Source organism: Opisthocomus hoazin, chromosome 6 (genome assembly GCF_030867145.1).
Source record: "Opisthocomus hoazin isolate bOpiHoa1 chromosome 6, bOpiHoa1.hap1, whole genome shotgun sequence".
Taxonomy (NCBI): domain Eukaryota; kingdom Metazoa; phylum Chordata; class Aves; order Opisthocomiformes; family Opisthocomidae; genus Opisthocomus; species Opisthocomus hoazin.
The window spans coordinates 66,379,708-66,407,396 of NC_134419.1; the positions used below are offsets into that span (position 1 = coordinate 66,379,708).

Consider the following 27,689-nt stretch of genomic DNA (forward strand, 5'->3'; position numbering starts at 1 on the left):
TGAATTGCAAAATAATTTCTAACAACCAGTGTTGGCTCCATCCTACAGAAATTGTTCTAGTACATCTTTGAATCCACAGATATTGCGGTCCCTATAGAGTCCTCTGGAAATGAATTTTGTAATTTAATCACAGGGCATGTGATTACATACTTCCTTTTGTTCACTTTAGGTTTGCTTTCCAAATTTCACAGGCTGCACCTGGTTTTTGCATTCTGAGAAATGAAAATAATCATGTCCTCCTCACTCTCTCAAATTCTCTGTGATTTCATAAACTTCTACTCTATCCCACCCATCACCTTTCTTCCAGACTGAAGACTTTTAATCTCCTTATTCCCCTCATACAGAAGCCAATTCACCACTGTAATCACCTCTGTCATCCTGCTCAGCACCTTACTTTGTTATACATCCCTTTGGAGAGGCAACGACCAGACTTGCACACCGTATTCATGACGTGGGGAAATCGCGGATTTCCGCAGCTGAAGCTCTGGGTTTTGTTTCCCATTCTTTGCCTAATTCTTCCTAACACTACTTTTGGCTTTCTGAATGTTGCTGACTGTTGAGCTGTAATTTTCATGGAAACATCCTCAGAACTACTGAAACCTCATTCCTAGATTGCAGTGACCCCCCGGCCCCGCACTGCTTTGTGCTTACCAACACCAAACTGCCTTTTTACCATCAACATCATGAGAACCTCATCCAACTTTTTACAGTCAGCTCCAAATTTGAGTATCCTAAGTAAATTTCATGATCAGCTAAGTTAGCTATATCACTTACACCCTCTTTTGCAGATCCTGGGTTGAACAGCGCAGATTCTAGAACAGATCCTTCAAGAATCCCTGCTGGTAAAAACATGTTTCTTTTCGGATATAAATTTTTTAAGTCTTCACCCCAGAGCATGCATCGTTTTCAACTGTGGGTTCATTTGCAACTGTTGGCTTTCAATCCCCTATTTTAAAAAAATTACTGTAACATTTTTAATTTCAAATGTCAGAAACCAAGGATTATTGTTAATGTCCACAAATGCCAAAGCATCCTTCCTTATATGAAGGCTCCAATCTGGCAGAAAATAAGCTTACAGCCTATGTCAGTCATACATCAAATAACAAGAAAGGCTGTTAATATAATTATCTTCTTATTGCTATTTTAGGAGGCACAGTAGGTTTTGATGGAGCTTGTAGTAATAGGATCTCTTATGCCATAATTTACGAGCATGTCTGTCTTGAACAATTTTCCACATGGGAAATTAATCACATTCTGACTAATGGGAGGAAAAATATCCCTTTGCAGTTTGAATTGGATTTGCCATGGTCAATTGGATGTGGGATACTTCTTTATCCCTACTCACAATCTGAGGTGTAGTGTTGCTGTCCAAAATTCACTGTGTAAGACTCCATAGATGGAGATATTTCACTGATGGGTGATACTCCTGCAATGCCCAAAATGAAATAGGTCAAATATACCAGCACGGCACAGCCACAAAACTGGACCGCACCATAGATCAGGTATGGCAGACAATGCAGAATCTACCTCCCAGTAAACTTCAGTTGCAGCTTCTGCATAGTCCAAGTGTATTTTGGTGTTAGTTCTGTGAAAAAGAAATACTCAGGCCATACTTAGGAAGCACGTTACACATTTCTCCCCACCAGTGGACTTACACAGATCACCTGGAGCCAAAGCTACCTGGCTGTGCTCAGGACCACACTCAGCAACACAGTTCAAGCCCCCATTTCACAGACCCACAGTCTGATTGGAAGGTGCAAAACAAGTTCCTGGGTCACACAACTACCTCAAACAGTCATGGTCCTCCCTCTGATACCTAGCTGTATCTTGGCGGTACAACAGGAGTGAATTCAGCTAAGGCAATGGCTTGCATACTTGAAATCACAACATCAGCAGCTCCTTGGTGGTACAGGAGTGCAAGACCTCTCAGCAGAGCCACTGCCCATCCAGAGCCGCACCACCAGGCACAAGACCCCTGGAGACGTGACTGGACACCAGTGGTCACTAAACACTGAGGCCATGCTGCAGTTCTGAATGACCCAGTACAAGGTATCAATGACAGCTCAAGGTCTTGTCGGTCTCAATCAGGTGTACAACACAGACGTGTATTCCTGAAGGTAAACTCCTGCAAGAGACCACCGGGAACTGAATTGAGGTTCCCCATGTGCCAGGCTAACGATTCCTCTGGAGGCTGGTTGTTCTTTGTATCTCCACGGGCACTCAAGAATGAACTGTCCAGAAACTGGGGCTGGCTTCCTCTAAGATTTTTAATGAGATAATTTGTCAAATTTCAGTTCAGGTTCAGATTTTAATCCCTTTCTCTTTCCTCATCAAATATCCAGTGTGCAGAGCGAATGTCCTGGTGTCGATTCATCTCCGCTCCGTATCTCAGAGACACTTCTGCTTGGAAAAATCCCAATTTTGTTTTCAGTTCCAGTGGACAAGTGGCAAGAAAGAGAGACTCAGAAAGGGTGAAAAGGGTGAGGGAAAATAAAAGCAGAAAACTAACACTTAACTGGTACCAGAGATAGAGAAGGTGTTTCCAGGTATCAGGAAAGTAAGCCAAAAAGTTCTGCATCTCTGGGATCCCTTGACTTTGCTATTAAGAAGCAGAACATGAAGTTACTCAATGTTTCTTTAAGGCTGAAAGACTAAAGGAAAACAGGATGGCTTAAAGTAAAAAGGAGTAATCGTATGACTGGAAACTATGAGTGCCCCTAGCCGAGCACCCAAAGGAACTGAGTAATGTTCATTAGTCAGTGACTTTATTGGTACTCGGGACTTTCAACTGCTGAGCAAGATTTAGACCAAAAAGATATTCTGGGGCATGTTACTCTATTTATGTTTGGGCAGAATTCAGCCTCAATCCGTGTAGTATTTTTGCATGCTGATTTGAGCAGAATGAGCCCTGACTGTTTCCCTAGGCAGGGTAAGAAAGGGTCCCTTCTTGGGATCAACACGGTGGAAATGTCATTTCCCAACCAGCGTTGTGAGGGGAGGGGGAGATGGCTGGAGAGGAGCAGTCCTTCTGCAAGGAACTTGAGGATATTTTCCAAAGTTTTTATTCCCAGAGCAGAAACTCACCGTCCCAGACACTGTACAAACACAGGACAGTCATAAGATTAATTTGTTCACAATCAAAATGCTCAGTTCCACTGTGGATTTTGAACAAGTTAATACACAGCAGAGAGATGCCGAGCACTTGAACTAACACTGGGCACCTGTGCAAAACAAAATCCAGGTCATACCTCAAAACTACCCAACTGCAAGAAATACACAGCATTAAAGGCCGCCTGTTCAGCAGCTAGGTGATGCTGCACTTGCCACAGCAACGCTGGGTAAGATTCAACCACTGGTAAGGTCCTCTGTATGAAGGGATGGGGATAGGGAGAGAAGGGAAGCGGGACCAGTGGAGCCCAGTAGAGAAATTCCTCAGGCACCCAACACCCCACACCATGCAGCAGAACCTTTCACTGCACTCATCTGCAAGATGGACAAGAAAGTATTACCTGCTCTGTTACATAAAACTATGTTGTTGCAAATGGACTTGAAGGATTGAGCGTTTTCCTTATAGACAGAGAAGAAGGAGGAAATAAAAAGTATTTCTTGCAATTGCTACCATGATTGCTCTGTGACACAAGACCTTCTGAATGCAATATTCATACACGTACACTTCAAAGAGCATATTCAATTGAGGGACTGGTGTTGTGGTGACAAGAATTATACTGGTGCCAGTTACAAATCGGAGGCGTGTTGTCCAGAAATCATGGGGCTTGGATTAAAAACCTAGAGTAGTTTAGGAAAACATCAGTTCTTGAGGAGTTTCTACTACTGGGTAGACTAAAATTCTTCTTTTTGAGCCTGAGATCTTACAACCACAAACTACTGACCCTTCGTGTCCAATTGCTACATGCTCTGAACTAACCTTCATCACAATCTTTTTACAACATGGCTCCAAATAACCAAATCACAGAATCACAGCACTGCAGGGGAGCTCAAGATACAGCAAATCCATTACCCTGATTCACTGCACAATCAACTCTACCTGAGGCGCTACTGAAGAAGTCTGTTTACAGTTACAGGTCTCTAGTTACAGACCTCCAAAGATGGAGACTCCTCAGCTTCTCAAGCAGTCCAAAACCCAAATCACCTCTCCAATACACTACAAGTAAGGAGGATGCACATTCAGTATATTTAGTACACAAAGAAGCGTTTAGGTCTGATTCACCATTGTGTTTCCCCCTTTCACCTGGTCTAAGCCCACAGTTTCAGTAAATCCACCTGAGCGCACATTCAAGTAATGACCAGTTCCGATGACTCTGCTCTCCAAGGTGAGCCTGGCATGACGAGGAAGGGACACAGCAAGGAGGAGACCAACGGGGAGAAAAGGACTACGCGCAATGAAACTGATCACTTGTTAAAGACCTTCTCCAGTGGGTAGGGGAATTAAAAGGACTTCTTCCATTCACCCACTGAAGCTGTGTCAAGCCTGAGCTTACACACACATCTGGCACATTTCATAAGTACGCGCTTTCCAGTCTTCTTATTTTCCCTTCTCTGAAAGGAGAGCCATCTGAATCCCAAGGAGATCCTTAAATCACTCTGATTCAATACATAAATCTTTTTTCAAGTACCTTCTTTTTCATGTTATTTACCCAGAAAAAGTACCATAAGAGTCTTTTTCACAGGTGTTTTTTTGTAGTTCAGCAAGTGTTTTTTTAAATTTTTCTTTGGATGACGCTGTTTTGCACATTGTTCATCCTAACTCACATTTTATTAATTCTTGTTCATATGCCAAGAGGGCAAGACAAGTGCATTTCAGATATTGCACCGGAGTTTAATTAAATGACTATTACTTGAAAAAGAGGGCACTGAAATGACCTTCTTGGAAATATTCACAAACAAAAGAATCTAACTTATTTCTGATATTTTTGAAGGCATACAGAACATGTTGGTTTTAATGACAAGCAGATCAATCCCCTGCAGTCAAGTCTTCAGACAGCTCAGCTGCCTGGGAGTGATTCAGGAGCGTCAGTTCTGAGTCAGCTCAACAAGTCAGGTTGTTTCAGATCATCTTATAAACCCCAGGAAACCTGTGTTTGTAACAAATCACAGAACAAACCCAGAGCCCCTGACAAACCTCAGGCATCGCAAACGGTGAAAAGAAACATCCTTTCTTGGCCCTTTCTAGGCATTGAAATAGGGAAACACTGCAGAAAGGTAAGCGCACAATTCTGAATTAAAAAGCCATTAACGAGAGCAGAGTCTGGCCCCGGGACTAGCACGGATCAGAACCACACTGAGTGACATTGGAGCCGATGTCTCATTGCTGCAAGCGAGAACCCAGCCCGGCTATGCCACAAGATTAGCAACATACGCAGCGCCAGTGAGCCTCTGGGAACAGCAAGCTGTTTTGGGCTATCAATTAGAGAAGAAAAGAGAAGAGCGTGGCGGGGCCAGTCCCTTCATCACGTGCTGGCATGGAGATGGACCCACAGGACTTCAGCAAGGGACACACACACCCGTGCTGGCTACTCTGCAGCACCAGAAGGACCTACATGTGGCTCATGGGGCTGAGGAAGCCAAGCGAAGCTGCATCCCTGTGCCAGAAACAAGCGATGTGCAAGCAGGACAGAAGCAAGAGATGGAAGTTACTGAGACTGAAGAGGATTATCCCCCCACTCCCCAAGGACCCGCAGGTAAATACAGGTTTTTCTGCAAGCATGCTGATGCTCTTCACACTCAGGGCAGTAGATTTCCTTTCATCGAATTAATATAGCTAACCAATTTGAAACAGAAGTCAAATTTCCAAACACACACACAAACACACCAGGAACACACTGACACTTCAGAGAACAGGAGCCGGGGTCAGGTGACACTTGGGCTCTTCTGAAAATTTCCTGCTGGAGCCTTTCACGCTGTAAAATTACCCTGAAATAATCCAGACACTTCAGGCAGAAAAGCCAGCTGCTTCCCTAGGTCAGCCAGAGACCTGCTCTTGAGATCCTTTGCTTGCTCGCTCAAAATAATCCTGTTCTTGCGAAGGTGGCTTTCATTGCCTTCCCTACCGCCCAGAAAAAGCCCAGTTTGTGATCCCCGTATACCAATGGGAGGTTCCTACACCCTTCCTGCACCAGCCTCTGCTTGCACAAGGCTGTGCTTTATAAGCCCAAGAGCATTGCTTCAAAGGAGGACAAAAAGTGAATGAGAGACTGTAACTCGCTGGGAAGAGCGGTACTTTGCTCTCTCATGCTGCTCTTGGCCCTACAACCATGCTCTTTCAGTGTGGTACCAACCTCAAGAGAAACTGTGCCTTGGGCAGCCTAATCTAAACCAGGCTTTTGTGGGAAACAGCCGGGCACCGCCAGGAGGAGGGACTGGGCTCCCATCACCTCCTCTTCTTCATGTCGTACTGCAAAAGCCACAGATCACCCCGAGCCACTCCTGCCAGCTGCCTTGGCCCTCTGATGCCCAGATTCATGTCCTCTTCTTGCACCCACCACCTTCCTGTCCTCCGAGGATGCAGCCGTGAACCGCAAAGAAATCGCTTCGCTATAATGTAATAAATTTACTCTCTGGTAACTAAAAAGCTTAAGCTCCAACTCACACTTCCAAGCATCTGTTCAGAAGGGAGGAAAACTAACAAAAACACTCACAGCCATCATCAGAACCACCCCTGTGAAAGGCCTCATTCCCTATATTGCTTTAATTAAAAGTGGATGAATAGCAGTCTCCCAGCCTAGAAACCTTTAAGAGAAATAAAGTCATCCTATAGGCTTATGAAAATAAAACAGGAGGAGGGAAACAAACACTAAAAGCCTGCCAGTTTTAGGGATTACCAGAGGATTACAACATCTGGACTCTCTTTTCAAGGGGGAGTGAGCCGGGGAGTGGACGGTATGGAGAGGACACTCAGGCACGGGGAGCTGGCGATGGGAGAAGAGGAGCAGAAAGCTGAAGAGAGAGACAACACTCTTGCCCGCACGCTTTTGTCTTCACGGCTCCCTGGAGGAACGCTCCTGTCTGCTGACACCACAGAACAAAGGATCTGGTTTAACTGCAAATAAAAAAAAGGGGGGGGGGGGGCACAGGGGGAGAAAATCCTAACTGATGATGAGTATAGCTGACCTCCAGTGAAACGGAGGACAACTTGGTGAGGAATAATCTAATCCATAAGAGCAAAGTATTTCTTACCACTGGTACAGCAAGAGACCACGCTGCTCCAGAGGACATCTGCAAACAGATGTGAGCATGGAGGCCTTAAACACAGCAATAAAGGCATGAGTCAGGCATAGGTAAATACAGAAGGACTTGAGTGCTGTGGTATTTGAGCGCTACACAACGTTTTACTCTTCTAGTACCACGGGCACATACGGCAATTCTAGTTTGTCTCTTTTTTTTCCCCAGTAAAACAAGTACAGACGTAGATTGGGAGCCCCTGTATCCCACCTGAGTCCCCAGATCTTCTGTCTCCTATTTGTAAAGCCCCTCTGGCAGTGGGGAAAACCAGGGAAGAGTCTTGGGCAGAATGAATGTCTGAACGTGGGCTTAACTGATGATTCCCAAGATCGCACCCCATGGTTGGGGGACAGACAGAAATTGAAAGAGAGCCCCCTAAGCAGGCTCCAGCCCCCCGGCAGCCCCCTCACCTGCTCCCACGTGCCCGGGGTAAGCCCATGCGTGGTGGTGGGTGCAGGACATCATCTCCGGGGCTTCACAGGAGCAGCATCGACACATGCCCAACGTGCATGCACAGAATGAACCAAACCCAACTGTTTTTCTGCTTGGGCCAGAGAAAATTAAAACCTTGTGAAAGTCACTTTGTCTTAGAAAGAAAGCAAATTTACTTTGCTTAGCTTTATACCTCTTAGCCTTCTTATCAGTTTAATTTCATTCTTAAGTCATTTTAAACCCTAGTGTCGTACAATCTGGCAGCTACAGTGATGGGCTTTATACAGAAAAACACAGGGAAAGGGTTTTCTAAAGCACTCAGACCCGCTGTGACTGCTCCTGCTGAAGTCAACAGTAAATCCAATGATACCGCTGGGAGCAGAGGTCAAGGCTGAGCAGGCTTGATGCTACAGAAACTTATGGGTGGGATTTTCAATCTCTTCAGAAACGATTACTAATAACGAAGTATATTAAAAATACAGAGCTAAGCTGTGACCCTGAAAATATTTACATATGTGCCTAGCTCGCAGCTTGTAAGTAATTATGGGGAGCCTGATTTCTCTCACTTTCTCTAATGTAAGCCAGAAACAATGGTCCAGATGCATGTGGAAAAACTTGGTTCACTGAGCGGGTCAACTACAGTGATTTTGGTGGAAGTACTTATGTTCTGCAGAGCAGAGGCATGCATGCAGCAAGAATCCTTGGGAACACCAGGATCTTCCTAAACCCACAGCCACACTGACATGTAAATACACCAAAAGTGAGACAGGATGTTCCTGGCTGCGGTGGTGCTGGATAACTGCAGAAACAGCATTAAAATCCACTCACTTCTAATAGACCATAATAAAACCTGGATCAGAAAATGAGGGGGAGTTAAGAAAAACTAGAAAAAACAATAATACGCGTTTTATTATTTGTGCGGATCTGACTCTGTGACATGAATTAATCTAACTTCAAAGGATGAAACATCATCATTGCAGAGCATTGCATGGAGTATAACCATTTCCAGACTATTATGTAAACCCAACTGAAATAATATTATGGGTACAGGATTATTCTAGTTCCCTATTAATCCCAAGAGGAAGAGGGATGTGACTTATTTTCTCATCCTGACAAATCATCTCAAGACATTGCTGAATCAGACATGCTTGCAGCTTAAGAGGAAATAAGTAAAAATGTTCAGCTTTTATTACTAAGTTCGAGGATTCATTAATGAGAATGTAAAACTAAACCTTATTTAAATCTCCTCATTGTTCACGATATAAATCCTTAGATTGTGCAGTTACTCTGGAACGGAGAAACAAACGAGCTAGACAAGGTCACCTCCCCGGCTATTTGTTTCCAGGCAGTTTCACTCTCAGGTTCCTGCACAATACAGCAGTCTTCAGTGTAAATTTTTCAGGGGAAACGCTTTACTTGCATAAAGGCTTCAACTGTTCCCACTGCACTGAAGCCATAAAACTACTGCAATTGAACCACAACTTGATAACAACTTAATGGCATAAAGCAGTATTTGGACTAAATTGAACCTGATCATATCACTCTAAAGTTCTTTTCCAAGTTAAAAGGTTTTTATTTATAGTCTTTACTTACACCCAAAAGACTTTGAGATATTTTAACTAACCTGCCTTCCTTGTCTTCTTAACCTTGGTCCCTTTCCAAGAAAAAAGATGTCATCTGGCCACAGATGGGGTTTGATTTCCAGCAGCAGAATTAACCCACAACACAAATCCCCTGTGTTTATTCACTGAGTGATGGTGCATATCCTGGCGAGAGAGCTTAGCCAACACTTCCTTGATGAAAGGAGTGGAGGGGAACAGGCTGGAGGTACGTCTGTTACCGCATCAACAACACTCGTATGAAACGTATCTCTGAATCCCACCTATTCCAACCCTTCCGGTTTCATAGACACCACAGGGAGAGCAGAATAAGCCGAGACCCACCCGTGAATCAATGCCACTGCTACTGGGACTCACTGGATCTCCCTACACACAGGCTACCCCATGTTGACTCAACCGTCGCAGCCTGCCATACTGCAGCAACGCGGCTTAGGCGGTGCAGTCCTGGCTACAAACACAGACTGACTGCAGCCCAGGCAAAGCGCGCCGCAGCCTTCCCTCCACCCGCTGAGTACACACGGGAGGGACTCCGGAGCTGCCCCGGCAGTCAGATATTGCATCAAATGTACACAGTGTCTGCACAGCACTGCACCAGCCACCCCAGCCAAGCAGAGCTCATGAAAGGACAAATAAGCAGCATTTATAGACCAGAGAGCGTCAATTCACTCTCTCTTTGACGGGGCTGGAAAAAATAACGTTTTTGTCTAAGGTGAGAGAGAGAAATTGAAAACTGGGATTATATCAGGTTAAACCATGCCGTGATCAAAAGCAAATCTTCTCCCTGTCTCCAAGGGTCTTTTCTTTCTGTATTTCCAAGAGTCATTTTCAATCTGGTCTAGCAAGTGCCTCCTCTGCACACAACACAGCTCACATCTGTTCCAGACCTGGCTGGTGGTGGGGATGCCACATGGTGGTGGTGGCACACGAGATGCTCCAGTCCTCGGACCCTGGACACCCCATCTGCCTACAGCAGCAGTGCTCCCCTGAAAGCTTCATGCCTTCACTTCCCAAGGCTGCTCTCTGGGAAGGAGCAGGGAGAACCGGCTAGCAGGGACATCTTGCTAGCTTGGCTTCACTAGAGCAAGGAGCAGGAAGAGAGGCCCAGGCAGGTAGTTCAGGCAAGCTCTTGGTGGTCCAGCAGCACACCCCTGGCTGCAGGATGGAGCAGGGGGGTCAAGCAGGGCAGTACCACATTCCAGCAGAGCAGTTTTTGCTTGGGAAGAGCGTGCTCCTTCCAGCTGCAGGCAGCCCACTGGTGTCTCTCCCATCCCCTGTCACCACGTGCCGGAGCCAGCAGCAAGCAACCCCTTCTTCTCCCAGTCCCTGGGAGAATGGGGTGGCTGGGACATTGTGCAAAAGTAAATATTTATGTAGCCGGGGCCTTCCTTCCCCTGCCCTGTATTTTCTCCCCCTTCTTAAAATGTCACAGATCAGCTGTTTCCATAATTGTGCAGGAAATGAGTTCCCTGCTGGCTGGCAGCTTAGCACCAGCATGTGCTGGGTCTGCTGTGGATGCACCCCTCATCTCTGCAGCCAGCTCTTGCATCCACCCAGCACCTTCAGAGAATGGATTTGGCCAGAGCGGAGATGGGACAGAGTCAGGGACATGGGCACAGAGCTGCATGACTATGGTAGTCCCTCTTGTAGCTCAGAGGAACCCCTGTGCCCTGGTCCACGGGTCAGACTGGGATCCCGGGAGACCCGACACACTGTTTATGCCACTTCCGAGCAAACATCCAAACCAGACTAAGACAGCTTCCTGCCTGCACGCAGCGGCGAGCGCACTCAGGAAATTCAGGCATATTTCAAGCTTGCGACTTTTTCTTTGTTCTTCGGACAAAGCCTCGTTCACTGGAGATGTTGCTAAAAGGATTATTATCTATAGGAGACTTCTCTTCCCAAGAGGAAATCTGCTAAACACACAATTCTGCATTTGCTCTCTTTTGTAGAAGCCGTGATTAAGATAGGAGTATTTTCCCTTCTGCTCTCCGCCTCTAACAATTTAAATAGACCAGCGGTGACGACACTGCCTAGTGGGAATAGGCACAAATGCCTTTACCCTGCACTCCGGTCTGACGGTTTTACTGCCTGCCTGAGAGGGTACCAAGCCATCCTGCATTTGGTGGGGAGAGTTGAAAGAAGAATTGGAAGAATTCAGTGGGAATCACATCTAACGATGCGCTCAAACACCTTCAGTAAAACCCCATCTAGGGCCAAAGCAGATTGCAAATGTTTTGCTTATTCTGGGTCAGCCCTGTGCTGGTTGGAGCCCTGAATATGAGAAGGAACCTGCAACTTGCCGATTCTTAGGATGCAAAAGCAGAAGGAATGTAATTTTCTGTTCTTTATTTAGAGGTGGCAAAACCCTGATAGAAAATGACATGGTGAAAGTGCTTAACTTCAGACCCAAGGAAATTTGAGAGCAAACATTAATTACCTACATCCTGAGCACAAGCCTGGGGCCTGTATTAGCACCTCTCTGAATGGGAAAAGCTCAAGAGGATTGAATTTCCCACTTCTAGGACTTACTTTCTTTTCCTCATCTACCTACCCTTGGTTTCCTCTTTCTAAATACCATGCTATTTCCCCCTCTCCACCTTATCTTTCCCATTAAACAGGACTACAACTCTAAAAAAAAAAAAATCACGGGGGGAAGACACTGCCATAGGTTATTTCATTATAGCAGAATATTCAGTTTGGCAAATCCCTGCCCGCAGTATCCCCTCACTCTGCTCCTTAGTATAAAGATCCCCTTATGAGTAAGGACATACGTATTCACGAGAGCCTGAAAATGGCTGCATTGTGGGGAAAACACACCACACAGAACATCAGCACCCAAAAAGCTTAATAGGTAGAGAAAATAAAGTACAAGAAATCACTTGCGATCAAGCAGCAAATTCCCAGGTTCATTGTTTCCAATCTACAGGAAAAAAATAATCTCAACCTATTTTAAGCATATGAGTATGTAAATAAATCATCTGGCCCAGCCAAAAGGCAAAGTGAGCTGAAAACAGATTCAAACAGAGGTCTAGACTATTACTTAGCTGTGAATCTCAGCTGGGCTCTGCTCTCCTCTCTTGCCCAGGCAGCTTAAATCTGAGCACAAGGGAGACAAGATCAGGCAGAGAAGTAACAGCCAGCAGGAATATCTCGAGCCTGTGGGGCTGCAAAGCCATCCGAGTCCCTGGCAAGCTTGACTCCCATGTTAAAAAGCACTTTCATTATACGGGCCATTTGTTGATGGATTGTGGGAAAAAGTCAGGTTTCAACCCAGAAATGAAGACAAGCAAACCCTTATATAAAGCCACCCTCTCCCCAGCCTGTGGGTTGAATGCAGAATGCTCTCAGACTTGCTACATACCACCCACTTTAGATTACAGACTTGCAGAGTTATTTTTAAAAAGTAATTATAGTAGTAGAGGGCACACTCATCTGGAACGGCTGCCTGAGGAAACGACGAGCCCAATGCAGCTCAAACTGCTTTTCAAGTCTGTAATCGTGTTTATTTATTGCCTTTAAAAACAAGAATCAAAATCCAACTAATTTCTGAGTAAAAATGCTGTATATTTCCCCAAGGAGTCCAGGCAGCTATACTGCACTGAAAAACGGCCCTGGCCTTTTTGGTCTAGCATCCAGCGCTGAAAAAAAAACCATACAAACTACGCCCATTAGCTGTGGCTTCAAGCAAACCCAAACCAAAACCCCTTTCCATTCTTTGTTTTCTCTTGAAACTGTGGCTTGATCATTACAAAATTCTCATCAGGAGACTCACATAGTCTAATAAGAGACACACCATGTTCTGCATAGGCAGTTTTCTGCCCAGAGGTGGTTTCTGGTTGAGCAAAATACCAGCTCTTAATCTGTGTGAGAGGAGTGGGTACAAGCCCCAGAAAAATGTTCTGTAGGTTTTTGCTATTCCAGACACTGGTTTCAGCTGCTGGTTGGTGGATTTTGTATCTGCACACTGAGAAAGGACTCAGAAGAGACTGAAAGGGAAGAGGACCAGGTACTTGGGCAGATGCCAGCATCATTATTTTTTTCCCTTTTTCTTGCTTTTGTAATGAAATCAGGCCTTTGGCTCATGCCCTGTTAATGCCCAAAGACTTCCAGAAGGCCTGACAATGCCTGTAAAACAGGCTCAGCATGTGATACCAAAAGCCCCCCTGCACTCCGTTCCGTGGGGCTCGTTACTGCCCCTTCCTCAGTGGGCAGCTCTGAAAGCCGGTGGTCTTTGGCGGCTGCCGTTTCCTTCTTCAATAGGAAGCAGCCTAAGGGCATCCTATGACCTCATACTTGACAACTTCGTCTTTCAACCAGCAAAGACTTAAATTCTAAAAATATCTCCATGGAGCCCGAAGAAAATAATACTCCTGCCTGCCCGCCTCGAAATCATCAATCCTCCTGCCGCCCGGCCAAGGAACAGCCGCTTCCTCCCGGCAGCCCCTGCTTTGCCTTCAAGCCTGGAGCCGACAGGAAATCCATTCTCCTGTTGTGAGAGACAGGAGATGAATTTTCCGCAATAGCTCTCCTAGCAAGGCAGAAAATAGAAAGAAACAATAGAAGCCACTTTCTCAAACAATAGGAGCTGCTGAAGAGCAGCTCACCAGAAGCTCGGCATCACCCAAGTCCTAAATAAAGTGGAGTGGAAACAAGCCAAGGACCTGTTAGCCGTATTGCTAACGCTCTACCCTGGCTCAAATATAAGTTCATTTTAAACCTGGAGGCACTCTTCCCTTTCAAAGTGCAGGAAAACTGAAAAAATACATGTTAAAAGGAAATTATATTGCATTAGGGAGTGGCCCCCAAAAAAGTCTCCATAGCTGTTCCAGCCCCCAGCACCCCATGCCGCAGTGCCATGGGTCACCTCCCCATGCCCTGACAGCTCCTCTGAGGTGGGGACAGGGGACCACAACTCTGATTTACTGCAGGTAGGTGGAAGGGGATGGGGAGGATGATCTCCATCTGAGAAAGTTTGCAGCCTCATATTCAGGAGAGCAGAGCAGAATACCTCAGTTAGTTGTGTTACACTGGTAAAGCTCAGCAAACCAGACATCTGAGACTCTTCCGTGTGTGTGTGTGCGCCTATCACGCCTGCAGAGACTACCCCTGCATATTACAGGAACGCCGTTTAGGAGGACTTCATTTATATTTTGATCTAAAAAGTAAGATATGATTTGGTCTAAGATAAAGAGAATTTTATCTGATCTCTCTTTTTTTTTAACCTTTAAGCTACTTTTTGACTGGCTCTGAACAACACCGTTCTTTTGCATGTGGGTCAGGAATTCAAAATGACTCCAAAGAAAAGTTAAAATTACTTACTAATGCCTTGTAGCTCAGAGCACTGCAGAAGAGGATAACAGAAAATGGAAAACAAACCTGAAATTAAATAAATACATTTTTTCCCATAAAATCCAGCCAAGTATTACGACAAGGAATGCATTTCCCTTTAAACGCCCACCTAGCAACCACTTTTCAAAAGGAGAAAATATCCTATGATATCTTTGATATTTCTAAGGGTCCTCCTCGGCCCATGTGCTCCTTATAGACAATGTGCCTTCTACCTCCCAAGGCAGGCAGAATAAACATCAAAGATGTCTCACACACACCAATCACCACTGAAATGCAGCGCCTTTGACAGAATTACACATGGCCACATCCTAATTTCGCTGATCCTGGTCTTGATTTACACAGGTGGAACATGAACTGAAGGTGAACGCGGTGCTGGTTGTTAGGATGAGCCCATCGTCTCTGCTTCAGTGGAAGAATATCCGCCCAAGATCTCTGAACAAAACGCTGTTTCTCCTCCAGCCCGGAGCAAAACAAAAGGAGCAAAGGTGGAATATACACAACCGAGAGGAAAAAAGCTGCTCTCATCACTGTGGATGAAAACCTGCTGTTGCAAGCCTGCTCGAGCCTTTCTCCTCAGCTTCCTCTTCCCCAAAGACAGCATTCAAAAGGGGAGGGGGGGGAAAAACTCTGACACGCCACACCGAAACCGAAAAACAGACATATCCACCTGGGATGCAGTTCATTGGCAGGAGATCTCCTTCCGCGAGCAGCAGAAACTGAGGTGAAGAAGGTCCCGGCCGGCGCTGGCGAGAGGTTATTCCCCGTCCTCCTGCATCGTGAGAGACGGGGAGGCTCCCGCCCGCCGGCACCCCTCGCCAGCCCCAGGTATCTGGGCGGTGCTGGGATGGCCTCCCGGCACCTCTCCCTTCCCGCAGCACTCCTGACTCACACACAGACTGGGCTCGGCTGGGGCTCGCAGCCCCAGCTCCCGCTTCACTGGGAGAACAGCCGCCAGCAGACCTCGGGCTGGGGAGGAGGAGAGGCTGGGGCTTCTCTGGGGAAGAGGGAGCCTTGCCCAGACATTAATTAGGCAGGTGAAGCCCTCCTGGCACGGAGCAGCTCACCTTGCTCCTCACCCGCCATCGCTGGCACGTGCCATGCGCTGCAGCTCAGGACCGAAAAACGGGGCTAAACCTACACTACCTGCAGGGATCTTCCTGCACCCTGGATTTGCTGCCTGTCCTTAAAACATCTCAGCTCTCAGCAGGCGCACCGTGTGTCCCCGCTGCCTCGGGGCCGAGAGACGAGAAAGCCCCAGAGACCCCTTTGAGATGGTGTCGGGGTGTTTTTCTTCTCGGGAGGAAAGCAGGTCATCAGGACACGGCAGGGCCAGACAACGGCTGGTGACATCTCATCCACCACACCAGCACCTCTCCTGGTGCCCCAGGATGCAGCCACCAAGCTCTGCTGGCAGCATGTGCCCCAAAAAGGATGGTTTCCTCTTTCCTCGCCCTAATCAAAGCAGAAGGAAAATCTGAGTGGGAAAGAAAGGAAGAGAGAAGGTGCCTCTCTGGCAGAGGCTCCCAAGCACCGGAGGCAGGGACTGGAGCCAGGCCGGGGTGTTGCTTCTGCAGCTGCCTGACTGAGCCGGTAGGGCAGCCTGCACCGACCCTGCTGCTCCTCTGGGACAGGACTCAGCTTCCCAAGGGGAAGGAAAATTAGGCAAACAAAGCAGTCTCCTGGAGCGGGATGTCTCCCTCTCCAGGCAGCAGGGAAGCTACAGAGCAGGCATCCCATGAGAATCTTCTTTCAGCACAGCTTAGGCAAAAATCTTCAGTTCTTTCGTCGGGGCTCAAAACCAGTTTGAAGCCCAGGCAAGGACCAAGCTGGAATCTGGGCAGAAAGTGCAAGGGGCTGCCATCACCAATGCCCAGACCTCCACGCCACGGAAAATCCAAGCCTCTCTCCATGGCAGGGATCTGCAGCTCAGGAGCCAGCACAATAAGATGATTTCATGCCGTGCAGTGCGTTTTCCCTAAGGCCACGCCTTGGAAGCCACAGTGGAGTAAGAGAAGCTGACATCCCTCCAACTTCAGCTTTGTCTCCAGATGGCTCTTCCACTTAGTGCCAAGAGAAACAAAAAACAATGCAAGCCCTGGAGTCTTGGGTCAACCACTGCAAAACTGTTAATCCCACGGCTGCATCGCCCCATCTGTGTCATTTGTATTTGCCACCGTGTTCTGTAGAAGCACAACAGACCAGTCTTCTCCTTCCAGCTGAAGTTCCTTCATTAATTACCTCAAGATCGCTAAAATAAGGGAGCCCAAATCCATAATCTTTTCCCTCTGCCGATGCAGATATAGAAGTAGCAAAGCTTTCAGTCCACCCTCCAAAGATTGCTCTTCAGATAGCGTGCAGGAGAGGTGATGGAGGAATCAGTGCACTGCAAATTGGCTGAACCGACAGTCCCACTGGTACAGCCAAGCAGCGCTTTTCATCTCTGTCTTCTCACAGTATCAAATCATCTTTGATCTAGAAAGGAGTTTTGCAGCAAATTTTATTCCATCTCTTCTACAATCTCCTTCCATCCTCTCAAACTAAAATTTCATATCACCAACTAAAAAAATGCTCTCTAGCCACCCCACAAACAGGTTTTTTTACGTGGTTTTCTGCTTCCTCACCTCCCCCAATGCAGACTTTTCCAACAGTAACAAGGGAAATCAGAGAGAAAAAAGGAAATACGGGAAAAAGATAAAATGGGGAACGGGGAGGGAAAACGCAAGTTTTGCCCTGCTGGTATAGTGAAAAAAAAAAAAATCACAGAGAAATTGAAGGCAGAGGAGTGACTAAGTAAACAAAACTACAGAACTTCCTGACACTGCTTATTATTTCCTTGCACCTCTTCATGGCACTGAAAGCTGTAGAGTGTAAGAGGGAAGAGGGGAGAAAAAATATTTAAAGAAAGAAATTGATAAAAATAAGATAAAAGTGTTTAGAGGAAAGAAAAGCTGCACTTCACTGCTGCTGAAGCCAGTAGGGTCTCTTCTTGGCGGGCAAGGCTCAAACCCTTTTACACTTTCCTGTTTTTTACGGTAAAAGGCTTCCAGCACAGTCAAATACTAAAGCTTGATTGCCCCAACAGGGAGGCACCTTGCCCAGTAATTTGCAACCCTGTAACCACTCCAAACCAGCAGCGGGGAGTGCAAACGGGGCTATCATCTGTGCGGAAAGCAGGAATCGCAGCCAACACACAAGACGTCAGCAAATCAGAAGCAAAAGCAGGAGCAAAGCAGGTGGGGACAAAACCTGCAGCAAAACACTTCTGCAATCTGCGCAGGCAGCGGGAGGCAGACAGATGTACAGCCGGGAGCTGAACAGGGCAATGGGACACCTTTTGCTTTCCACGGAGGTCAGGATGGTGCACCTCCATCCCTGCTTTGCGCGGGGTAAGCTGAGACATAGCCTGACCGTGCCCAAGCTACAGGAGCTGGAGGGCTGTCCAGCCTCTTGCTCCAGAAGCACAGCCAAGCGGTGCTCCGGACCGTACCTGGGGGACAGCTGAACACACGCTTGCCCTTTCTCTGTGGGAAGGAGACGTGGGAGCTTGCTTTCACCCAGTTAGACCCTTTGCATGCCCTGTCTCCCATCCAGATGATCGTGGATAAACCAGGAGGGTGTCCCAAAGGGCGTTCATCTGTCCATTCAGACATCTTCCCTTCTCCATCTCCATGCTAGAAACAGACCCAGCACCCTGGATCCCTCAACCCCTGCTGAGACTGCTGAACAGTCAGAGTGTAGGAAGGGAGAGACTGCACTCCTGCTTCAGGACCCACAGCAGGCCACCACCAGGACTGGGTGGCCCTGTGACCCAACTGCTGTGGCCATTCCTCAGTTCTTCCCTTCCAGCCCTTCGCTGCAGCAGGAGATTCAGGTACCACCACCACCCACTTCTGCCTACAGAGCAGTGGCTGCACCGGCTGCTGCCACAGCTCCACAATGCTATGGGTGACCTGCCAGCCAGTCCTGTACGCACCCTCTGCCATGGCAAAGTGACCTGCAAAGGTGGCTCCTCGATGCCCAGGCTTGGACCATGCCCTCATTTCAGAAGAGCACCACAGCATCGCTGACAAGCAGGAGTCACAGGATGACATGCACGGACTTTCTAAACCAGACCTGATGGAGGGAAGTTGCCCAAGCCTGCAAGCGGCACGGGCAAACCCCAGGCACGCAGAACCCAGCATGCAGAGTCACTCCAGCTTGGCTGAATCAGGCCCATAATAAATAAGCAAGATCATAACATCTTCATAAAAGTAGGATTTAAGTACAAACATCTGCCCTGCTGTTTTTTAATTAAGACAGTTTATAGCTAGGTATTCATTTCAGTAATCCACAGCTCCGGCTGCAGAAATGCCATGCGTATTCTAATTACGGCAGCTAGTTTATTTAACAGAGTTTGACATTGTTTGACATTTAGTTGAGTCACCTTGTTCCAGGGTAAAGCAACAAGGGCTTTTCAGCAGTTCAACAAGAAAGAGGCAGAGATTCGATATCAAAAGTAGAACATATATCACAGAAATTTTACATTAAATACAGCTGAGGTCTATTCTATTCTGGCAACTTCTCTCTTTGGGACACGAAGTCAACCCAAATGTTTTCCAGGCATAACTCTTCCCCTCAAGGACATGCAGCAGTACCATCTCCCTCGTATTCCTGAAGGGTGGGAAGGGTAGGAAGTGTTGTAATGGGCATATGGGATGCATCTCATCCTCCGCAAATACCACCCACCCATATATCAGGACATCCGTCACTAAGAACTGCACACAGGCTGAGCATCAGTCACCTGCATCCAGCCAACATTTTTCTAGGGCAAAGTAAAAGAAATGGGTCAGTGACGGTCAATACAGGAGGAACAACTGTTACCTGCAGACAGAGATTTCCCTACAGCACCTCACCTAAGGCCATTTGCACTCCTGTACAGTGCTTTTCAAGGATCTCAGAATGTTTTCCAGAAAGAAAGGCAGGACAGCAATAGACATCCTCATCGTACAGAGGTTTCACAAAGTGACTTCTCGATGAGCTTGTTGGTGGCACACCTGGCAAGACAGCCCACTTTTGGACTCCTCTCCTCATCCCAGGTTGGAAATGGAAGGCAACACCACCTCCCCCTGGCTGGAGAGGGGCTGGATGCAGCACAGAGCACTGCAGAGAGCAAACCCTGATCCTGGGGCTGCCTGCCAGCAGGCCCACAGAGGCTGCCAGGCTGCCATGCCGCCCTACTGCGGCTCCGATGCTTGTACCACGCATTTGCACTCCCCTAGTCCCTGCTTCCCCGCTCGCTCTGGGGCTGTGCTCACCACACATCTGGAGCAGCTGCTCTGCCTGCAAACGGCGCTGGGGACCGCAGCATGCTCCTGGAGAGGACTAAGCCCTCCCAGCCCAGCTTCCCTTTATGGACCTTTGGGGAAGAGTTGGGATCTCCTTTTTATAGTTAAAGACAGAAAGGACCTTTTAACAGGCTGAAAACATTCCCTTTACCCTGACAGGCAGTGCAGCGAGCCAATCTTTAGACCAACAGCCAGAATCATGCAGTCAGACAATAGAGAGCTGGCCCGAGCGTGCATTTCCAAGAGCACGCTGCGGTCTGGCTCATCTGCCCCGTGCCATCCCGGCAGGCGCTGCTGGAAGAAGCTGTGTGGAAGTGTGTGCTGTTACCCTGAGGAGAGGATATCCATCATGTCCAACCCCTCTCTGAAAGGTATCAGAGGGACAGCGGCTCAGGCCAAAGAGATATTTACTTATCTTTCTGGCCAGTGTTCCAGAAATCCCTGTTTGCATTTAACCTTCTTTCAGTTTCCTTTATATCCCAGTGGCAACTGTTATTATTCATTCCTTATTGTACACTAACAGTGTCTGCAGAGCCACGGCATCCAGAGACGAAGAAGATGGTGTCTCTGGTCTGCAGTGGCCTCCCAAGCTCAGGCTGTCTGGTTGCACCCCACAGGCACAGCCCCCCAGCAGCCATCGAATCCCTTTGTGCCGCAGGGCACGAGCCAACCCGAGTCTGAACGGCTGATGCAAGGTCTCCTGGGAGCCCTAAACACCATGCCAGTTATTTTAGGAGGAGGTGGAGGTCTGGTATCACAGGGCAACATGTATGAGCTCCCAGGGAAAAGGCATTTGTAAGACCGGTCCACAACCCCTCTCACTCATCTTATTTAGGACTTTTCCCGCAGCGTTACCTGGTAGAAAAGGGATGATTCTTTGCTTGGGGTCTTTCTGCCCTCCTTCAATAGGGAACTTGTCCAGAAGCTGCATCTGCAAAGGAAACAAAACAAACATCTTTGGGGAAAATATGGACAGACTGCCTGGGGACCAGGGGATCTCTTGGTGTGTGTGGTTTAAGAGGGTTAGCAAAGCCAAGCAGCAGCAGGAATCGCCCTGCCTCGTTGCAGGGGAGTCTGTACATAAAAAGGTACGATACAGTTCGCTCCAAGAAAGGGAGGGCATGTTTCTGGCAGCACAGAGAAGCTGGGACAGGGCCCAGGCAGACATCTGAGCCTGGCCTTGCTGCTGTTCTAAAATTAGGCCCTTATCCTTCGTTACAAAACACATGCCTTGTCTCTAATCCACAGACTGCCCACGTTGGCAGAGACACAGTTTGTACCTGTCCCTGCAACAGACCACCCGCCAGGCTAAAAATGCTGTTCAAGCAACCGCATTAAAAAACTCCCGCTTTAACAAAACTCCCGCTCTGCCTTCTTGCTGGCCAGGCAATGCCCTGGTCCAGTAAGAGCAGTCCTGCTTTCCCAGGGAGAGATGGGTTTGGGGGAGTACCTTCCACTGCTGCCCCTACATGGAGGACAGCACCAGCGAAAGGGGAGGAGGGAGGGAGGCCCGGGAGAACAGAGCATCCAAGACACCACCACCACCACGAATGGCCAGAAGGCATAGCTCATGGTGCATGTGCCCTCAGCTCATGACAAGCGCTCTTGAGCACACGGTTACAGACCACCAGAGCCAGAGTTTCACTCACATCAGCTAAGATCCTGCCCCACCAGCTCCTAAGCCTGGCTACCACAGTCACCTGTTTCTAACACACCCCCAAGGGCCGACCAGGCTTGGGATCCCATTGTACCGCAGAGCTGCAACAGCCTTCAACCTGAGGAGCCAACGGGGTATTCATGGCTTCGGCCAGCTTGCAATGTGGAGCAGACTGCTGACCACCAGTGACTTTCTACGGAAGAAAGCCTAGGAAAGCAGTACACTGACCTGATGTTCCTAAATGACCCCTACAATTTTTTGGGGTGAGGAGCCTGGATGGAGCAGTACCACTGAGGCTGAACACCAGATGAAAGGCCACACACAGCCTCAGCCAGGAAGGAAAGAAGCACCTGCTTAAGTGGCACCTCCACAGACTTGCCCAAGAGAGACAGTCCCCAGCCCTGAAAACTGCCAGAGCCTCTCACCCCTCCCATTCACCCTCTTCACTGTCATTCAGCCTGTGGTGCTACTGGGATAAATACCCAAATCTTCATGTTCTAGTTCATTTTCTCCCACGTTTCAGAGGTACAATGCAATGCTCCATGTCCTTGTGATCCTACACAGAAGCCCCAACTCCCTTGGGCTTGAGGGAACACCAAAGCTCCTGCTAGCCCAAGTGACTTGTTTACAACAGACCAGGAGAGATGTCTTTCCACCAACAGTCCACAGGCCCTGTTACTTGACCTTGCAGGACCCCTTACCTCCTCACCTGAACTGGATCTACAGCTCAATATAAATACCTAAAGTGGCAGCACAAGCTGCAGGAGGCAGCTCATCAAGCAGCATTCAATCTCATCAATGCTACGTGTCCAACACTGAGGGTGTGTGAGTTAACAGTGCTTTTGCTACCTCAACAGATTTCCTTTAAAAAATATTTTTTTGCTAACATGGGGAAAAAAACCCAGTCAGTTGTTTTTTTTTTTACTGTTTTTGTTTTAGGCACACAGAATCTTTCTCCTCTTCCACTGCACCCACAACATCTCCAGCATTTTCACCATATGGTACAGCAAACCAAAGATCAAGAGGAAACTCAGGAGCAGAAGGAACATCTGTGCAGAAGAAAAAGTTAAAAGATCCCACATGTTCCCCCATCAGGGAGTCAGCCTGGTAAATAAATAGACCATAGCTTTGCAGATTGTTAGCTAACTCACTTTTCTGCCTACAGAGGCATGGTTTTTATCAAAAATGGGAAATTTTGTTTTCTTGTAGGTAGAGCTCTGGGTGTCTGAGGTCAGGCATGGGCAGGAGTTCTGTTCAAAGAAAAAAAAAAAAAAAGAGGGGGAGGGAATCCCCACCCATGGACTTGAAGTTTCACTGTTGCTACACTTTTACCCAGGAAGGCAATTCTCAATTTACTACACGGTCACTGGTTCAAGCTGGAACCGATACAGTCAAATTCCCATGGTTATTCTTGGAGTTAGATTAGCTTGGCTAATACAAGCCTTTTTAACCACATCAAGAGAGTCACAATGTGTATAACTTCACGCTATTTATCTAAAGGGTGGATATCAGCAAAATAGATACAACAAAGTGCAGCTGGAAGAGTTTGGCTAAACTTTCCTAGACTACACTTTCCGCCCCAGCTCTTGCCTCCGCTGGGAGGGTCTGGATGGCAGGGACCTGGGGGAAGGCAGAGGTGCTTGGGCAGCCACCGATGCCATTCATGGGGACACAGCCTGTCCCAGTGCAAAGTCCCCAGAAAGCATGGAAGAGTTCCCATCTTCTTCGACATTTGAGACAATATCCCAATGGGCAACACGCGCAGGTTTGTGCGAAACAGAAGACAAGGAGTGAAGTTGCTGCGCCTCTAAAAGGCCATACAAGGTTGGGCACCCATGGAGGAGTGTGACAGTCCCTCTCCAAGCCCCTGAGCCCAGACGACACTTGCCGCTGGCTTGTGGATTGGCCCCTGGACCAGTGAGTTGGTTCTGGCATTTGTGCTGCCCGAGCAAGAGAAGGGCTGGTGCTGAGCAGCTGTGCAAGAGGTTCAGGAGGAAAATACTGGCTGCATCTCAGGTATGACATGGAAAACCCAACAGACCTAAAAAGAATCTGAGCAGGGACATAACTACAGCCCAACACTTATGCCCCTGTCTCTATGCCCTGCTGTTGTCATTAATGCTTAAAAAAGCACTCCCATCATGACAATGTCTGTACGGATGAGTACTGATGGTACAGCGAACTTACAACACAGACTGGAAGGTAACGACTGCCCCTCAGCTCTGCAGCCCAGGAAACCCTTCAGGACGTTAAAGCCAAACAAAGAGCAGCAGAGCACAGAGTCTTCCTCAGCACTTCCTTGCATCCAGTTCTGCCATTCAAAGCCAGCACAAGTTAGATTTAAAATCTGAAAAAAGCAGGATTCGGTATCATCCCACCCACAGAGAAGGATGTGAAGCAGAAGACAAGGAAGAGACACATGCAAGGAAAAAAAACCCAGCAATGGACTTGAAACATCCCAAATCTACCAGAGGCCAATGTCCAACAGCCATACTCAGGCTGGGTCTGATAAGAGGAGACACTAACCATGGAGACAAAGGGAGCAGCCAGGAATGGAGGGAGCTAAGGGCTGAACCACAGAAACTCCTCCTCGTAGTCACAGCACTTTCCCCGCGTGGATGATTAACAGCCAAGGACCAATAAACAGATTTTCAGTTCACTTAATTAGATGTCTGCAGAGCATCTGAAACTCAAAATCTCCTTAGTTGGTGACAAATGTTTTTCCATTAAAGGAAATTATTATTGTTGTTATTGCAAATATACATATGATTGATTAAAAAAATCCTTCACCTAATGCCCCAGGTTATTCTGCTCAGACATGGGCAGTCTCCACAAGTTGCTGCTCGCGTTTTTTGTATATGACATTTAACTAGGGACAATTTGTGCTGAATGAGAAAGTCATCCTGTCACTCAGAGTAGAACCGTCCCAGCATGAAGGGAAAGATGGGAAGCCTGGATGTGCAGTCCCGAAGGATGGAGTTAGGGCTGTAGCTGGCTTTGGGCAGCCAAGAAAACACAACGGGGCAATGCATTTTGGCAAACCCAGGGGAGCTCATACTCAGTTCATGTGCTTACAAGCGTTAGTATGTGAATCCCACCAGGGGGGAGCCTCCAATTGTACGACTGGTGTGATGAGCAGAAAGAAATTCGTTACCATGTCACTGCATCACAGGGTGGTGGATCCGTTTGGAAACAGGGAGGGTGTATGGAAACTGGGAAGTGAGCTTCCCGCCCATTTGGGCAACGTGTCTGGAGTCAGGCTGAACAAACACATCCCACTCTTGCTTCTGGCACAACAGATGCACGTCCACAAATAACTCATCATCAAAATCACCTCCCTGGGCTTTGTCTCTTCAAATGGCTCTGGGTTTGCCAGCAGCTTTCCGATGTAAGTCCTGCACAGAGTCCTGCCTTCTGCTCAGAGCAGCTTCCTTCTTGCGTCTGTGCTAAACTCATTTGGAAGATCTGCTATAAACCCTGTGGTCCAGATTATGACTTTCTTACACTGGTCAGCAAATGATCATGCAACTAATCCCATTAAAAATCACAGGAGTTACTCATGTGAGCTGCTGCTAATTAAAATCAGAGCAGGCTCACTGGCCCACTCCACTCCTTACTACTTGCACATAACCATGAAATCACTTGACTTGCAAGAACGGAATAGGAAGATTTCAGGGGTATCAACTCTCATAATAATTGGCCTTTTTGTTGCAATCCCAGCTCCCGGAGGTGAGCAACTGTTTGAGAATTAGCATTCACTGTAAAAACCAACCGAACAAAAACTACTCCAGCTTCTATGGTGCAAAGCACAAATTTGCAAACATGACCCAAATTCATCCTTCAAGGTCCAGCAACTGAAAGGCAAATAACATAGAGTCTCACCGCTTTTGATATAAACATAGGGAGCTCTGGAAGCTGCCTCACACATGTAAATGGGAAATAAGAAGTGTAGCCAGTGTCCTCACTTACAGCTAAGCTGTTACTTCCTTCTCATCTCTTCTGCTTCAGGCCACCTTTACCCCAGAACGTGAATATGCCATGAAGAAAGAGATGCTCCTGCACACAACGACCGTTTGGGCTCAGCAGTCACCAGCCGATGGCATCTATAGTTACTTCACACCAGTTCTGCTGTGAAAATAAGATTCAGCTCCCGTGTGCCTTATGATGGTACCATCCGATTAAACATCTAACAAAGAAAAACAAGCACCCCTTGAGATGTTACAAGCAGCATCTCTGAGGACGAGAAGCCAAGCATCTTCCTGCTAGCTATTTACCTACAATACTTTATTTATCTTGGTTAGTTTTTCATAAAAGAACATTTCTTTCTGTTTTAGATACATGGACTTACAGCGCTTGAGACTAAAGGGTTACCTGATCTCCACCCATGCCTTACACGGCAGACTCTACCTAGAGTTTCCTGCTGGGCTATTAATTCCTCCCCTTCCTTCCTCGAAGCAGTGTTAACTCTCCCCCAGTCAGACAAATGAAGTTCTCCATGTGTCTTAAAATGAGCAAATTAGGACACCTACATAATCTCTTCCCAGCGTGTATATCTTGCTGGTTCTTTTTCAAGCGGATGTAGGTTTGCCATGTGCACAGATAAAATCAAAGCCCTGCAGGAGGTCAGCACTGCAATCATGGCAGATTTAATTTTAACACACAAAGACCCTGAGGATGACTTTCATCCAAACCCCTTACTTTGGCAAGCAAAACATCCACCACTGCAAACGGACGCAGGACTCCAACCTTTTGCAGGGAGAGATGAGGCCTCACTCCCCCTTTGCAGTGTCTAATTTACTTTTGTCCCAAAGAAGTGGCAGATTAAAATCAACCCATGACCAAGAGACCAAGAGCAGCAGATTTTTGGCAAGGTGCCCCGGAAACCCCATCAAGTTTGCCACCTTACTCTTAGTCACTCAAGTGGTCCTGAGGCTACAACTCTTCCATGCCAAGAGATGTCTTAGCTTCCCATTTTCCAAGTGCTCATTAGAAAATGCATTTTTCATTAAAAACGAGGCAAGCAGAAAATACCTTCAATTTAGCCACTGCAGGACTTAAAAGGCAAAGTACAGGAGGACAGTCAGGCACCAGGCACAAAGTGATCCCAGCTCTTGGTGATCCCTTCTCATGAGGCTGATCTGAGCGGAGAGACTCAAGGAGAAAAGAGGGTCTGTAGCCAGCTGAGAGGTGGGGGCAGAGGAGAGGAGCCATCTGTACGCGTATGGGGTTGTGTGTACTCTTCTAAGTGGGCTGCCAAAGAAACTGGAAGAAAAGCAAAGGTGCTACCAGGGATCTGAAACTGGTGATGATGGAACTCACACCCTCAGGAGGGGTTTAGTGCATCTGCAAATCAGAAAAGGTTGAAAGTCCCTGACATAGATAACGAAAGCTTAGACTAAAAGAGGAGGTAAGATACCAGAACTGAAGAAGGGTTATTAATTAAAACCCTGAGGAGCAGCAGCAATTTCCTTTCATTTTGAAGTTGAAAACCAGCTGTGCTGCTCGCTGACATGACTGATGGTTACAGCATCATCAGCTATATTTTGAGTTATAAATGATGCGATCTATAAGAAAGGGAAGGGCTGGAATCAGATTGAATTCGGTCGCCTGTCAGAGTTTTCCCATGGATAATCCCCTCTGGTCCTGTCTCCACTTTTGCATGTGCAAAATGTGAGACAGATCTCAGGAAGGTGACACGAGGTTTAATCAAGAGCCATCAAATGCTCTGAGCCTTATGCTGCAGAGCAGGAATCAGGGACCGAATTCAGAGGAACCATTCTCCGCTAAAATCAGCAGGACAGAAGCAAAACCAAAAAGTATTATCGGTGGTTTTGAAATAGGTTTATCCTCTCATTTGTGGGCTTGTCCTTATGTAGCATATTCCAAATCCTGGTTAACCAGAGCATCCAAGGGGGCCTTTCACTCAAGGCAGAGTGTTAGCCACCATTTCCAGCAAACAGGTTTCATGCTATTAGGTAACACATCGGCATTTAAACGCCAGCAGGTGAGAACAAGCAGGACAGTAGAGAACATGAGAGCCCATCTCTTCAGATTCATCTTTCATATGCC

General features: G+C 47.3%; 1 protein-coding gene across 3 annotated transcripts in view; it reads right to left on the minus strand.

Annotated features, from left to right (window-relative positions):
• SH3PXD2A (SH3 and PX domains 2A) overlaps positions 1 to 27,689 on the minus strand; it is a 269,372-nt gene that overhangs the window by 171,201 nt on the left and 70,482 nt on the right. For all 3 annotated transcript variants that reach the window (XM_075423671.1, XM_075423672.1, XM_075423670.1), the window contains exon 3: positions 20,819 to 20,894. In XM_075423671.1, the coding sequence (XP_075279786.1) occupies positions 20,819 to 20,894 (76 nt within the window). The remainder of the gene's footprint in view (positions 1 to 20,818; positions 20,895 to 27,689) is intronic.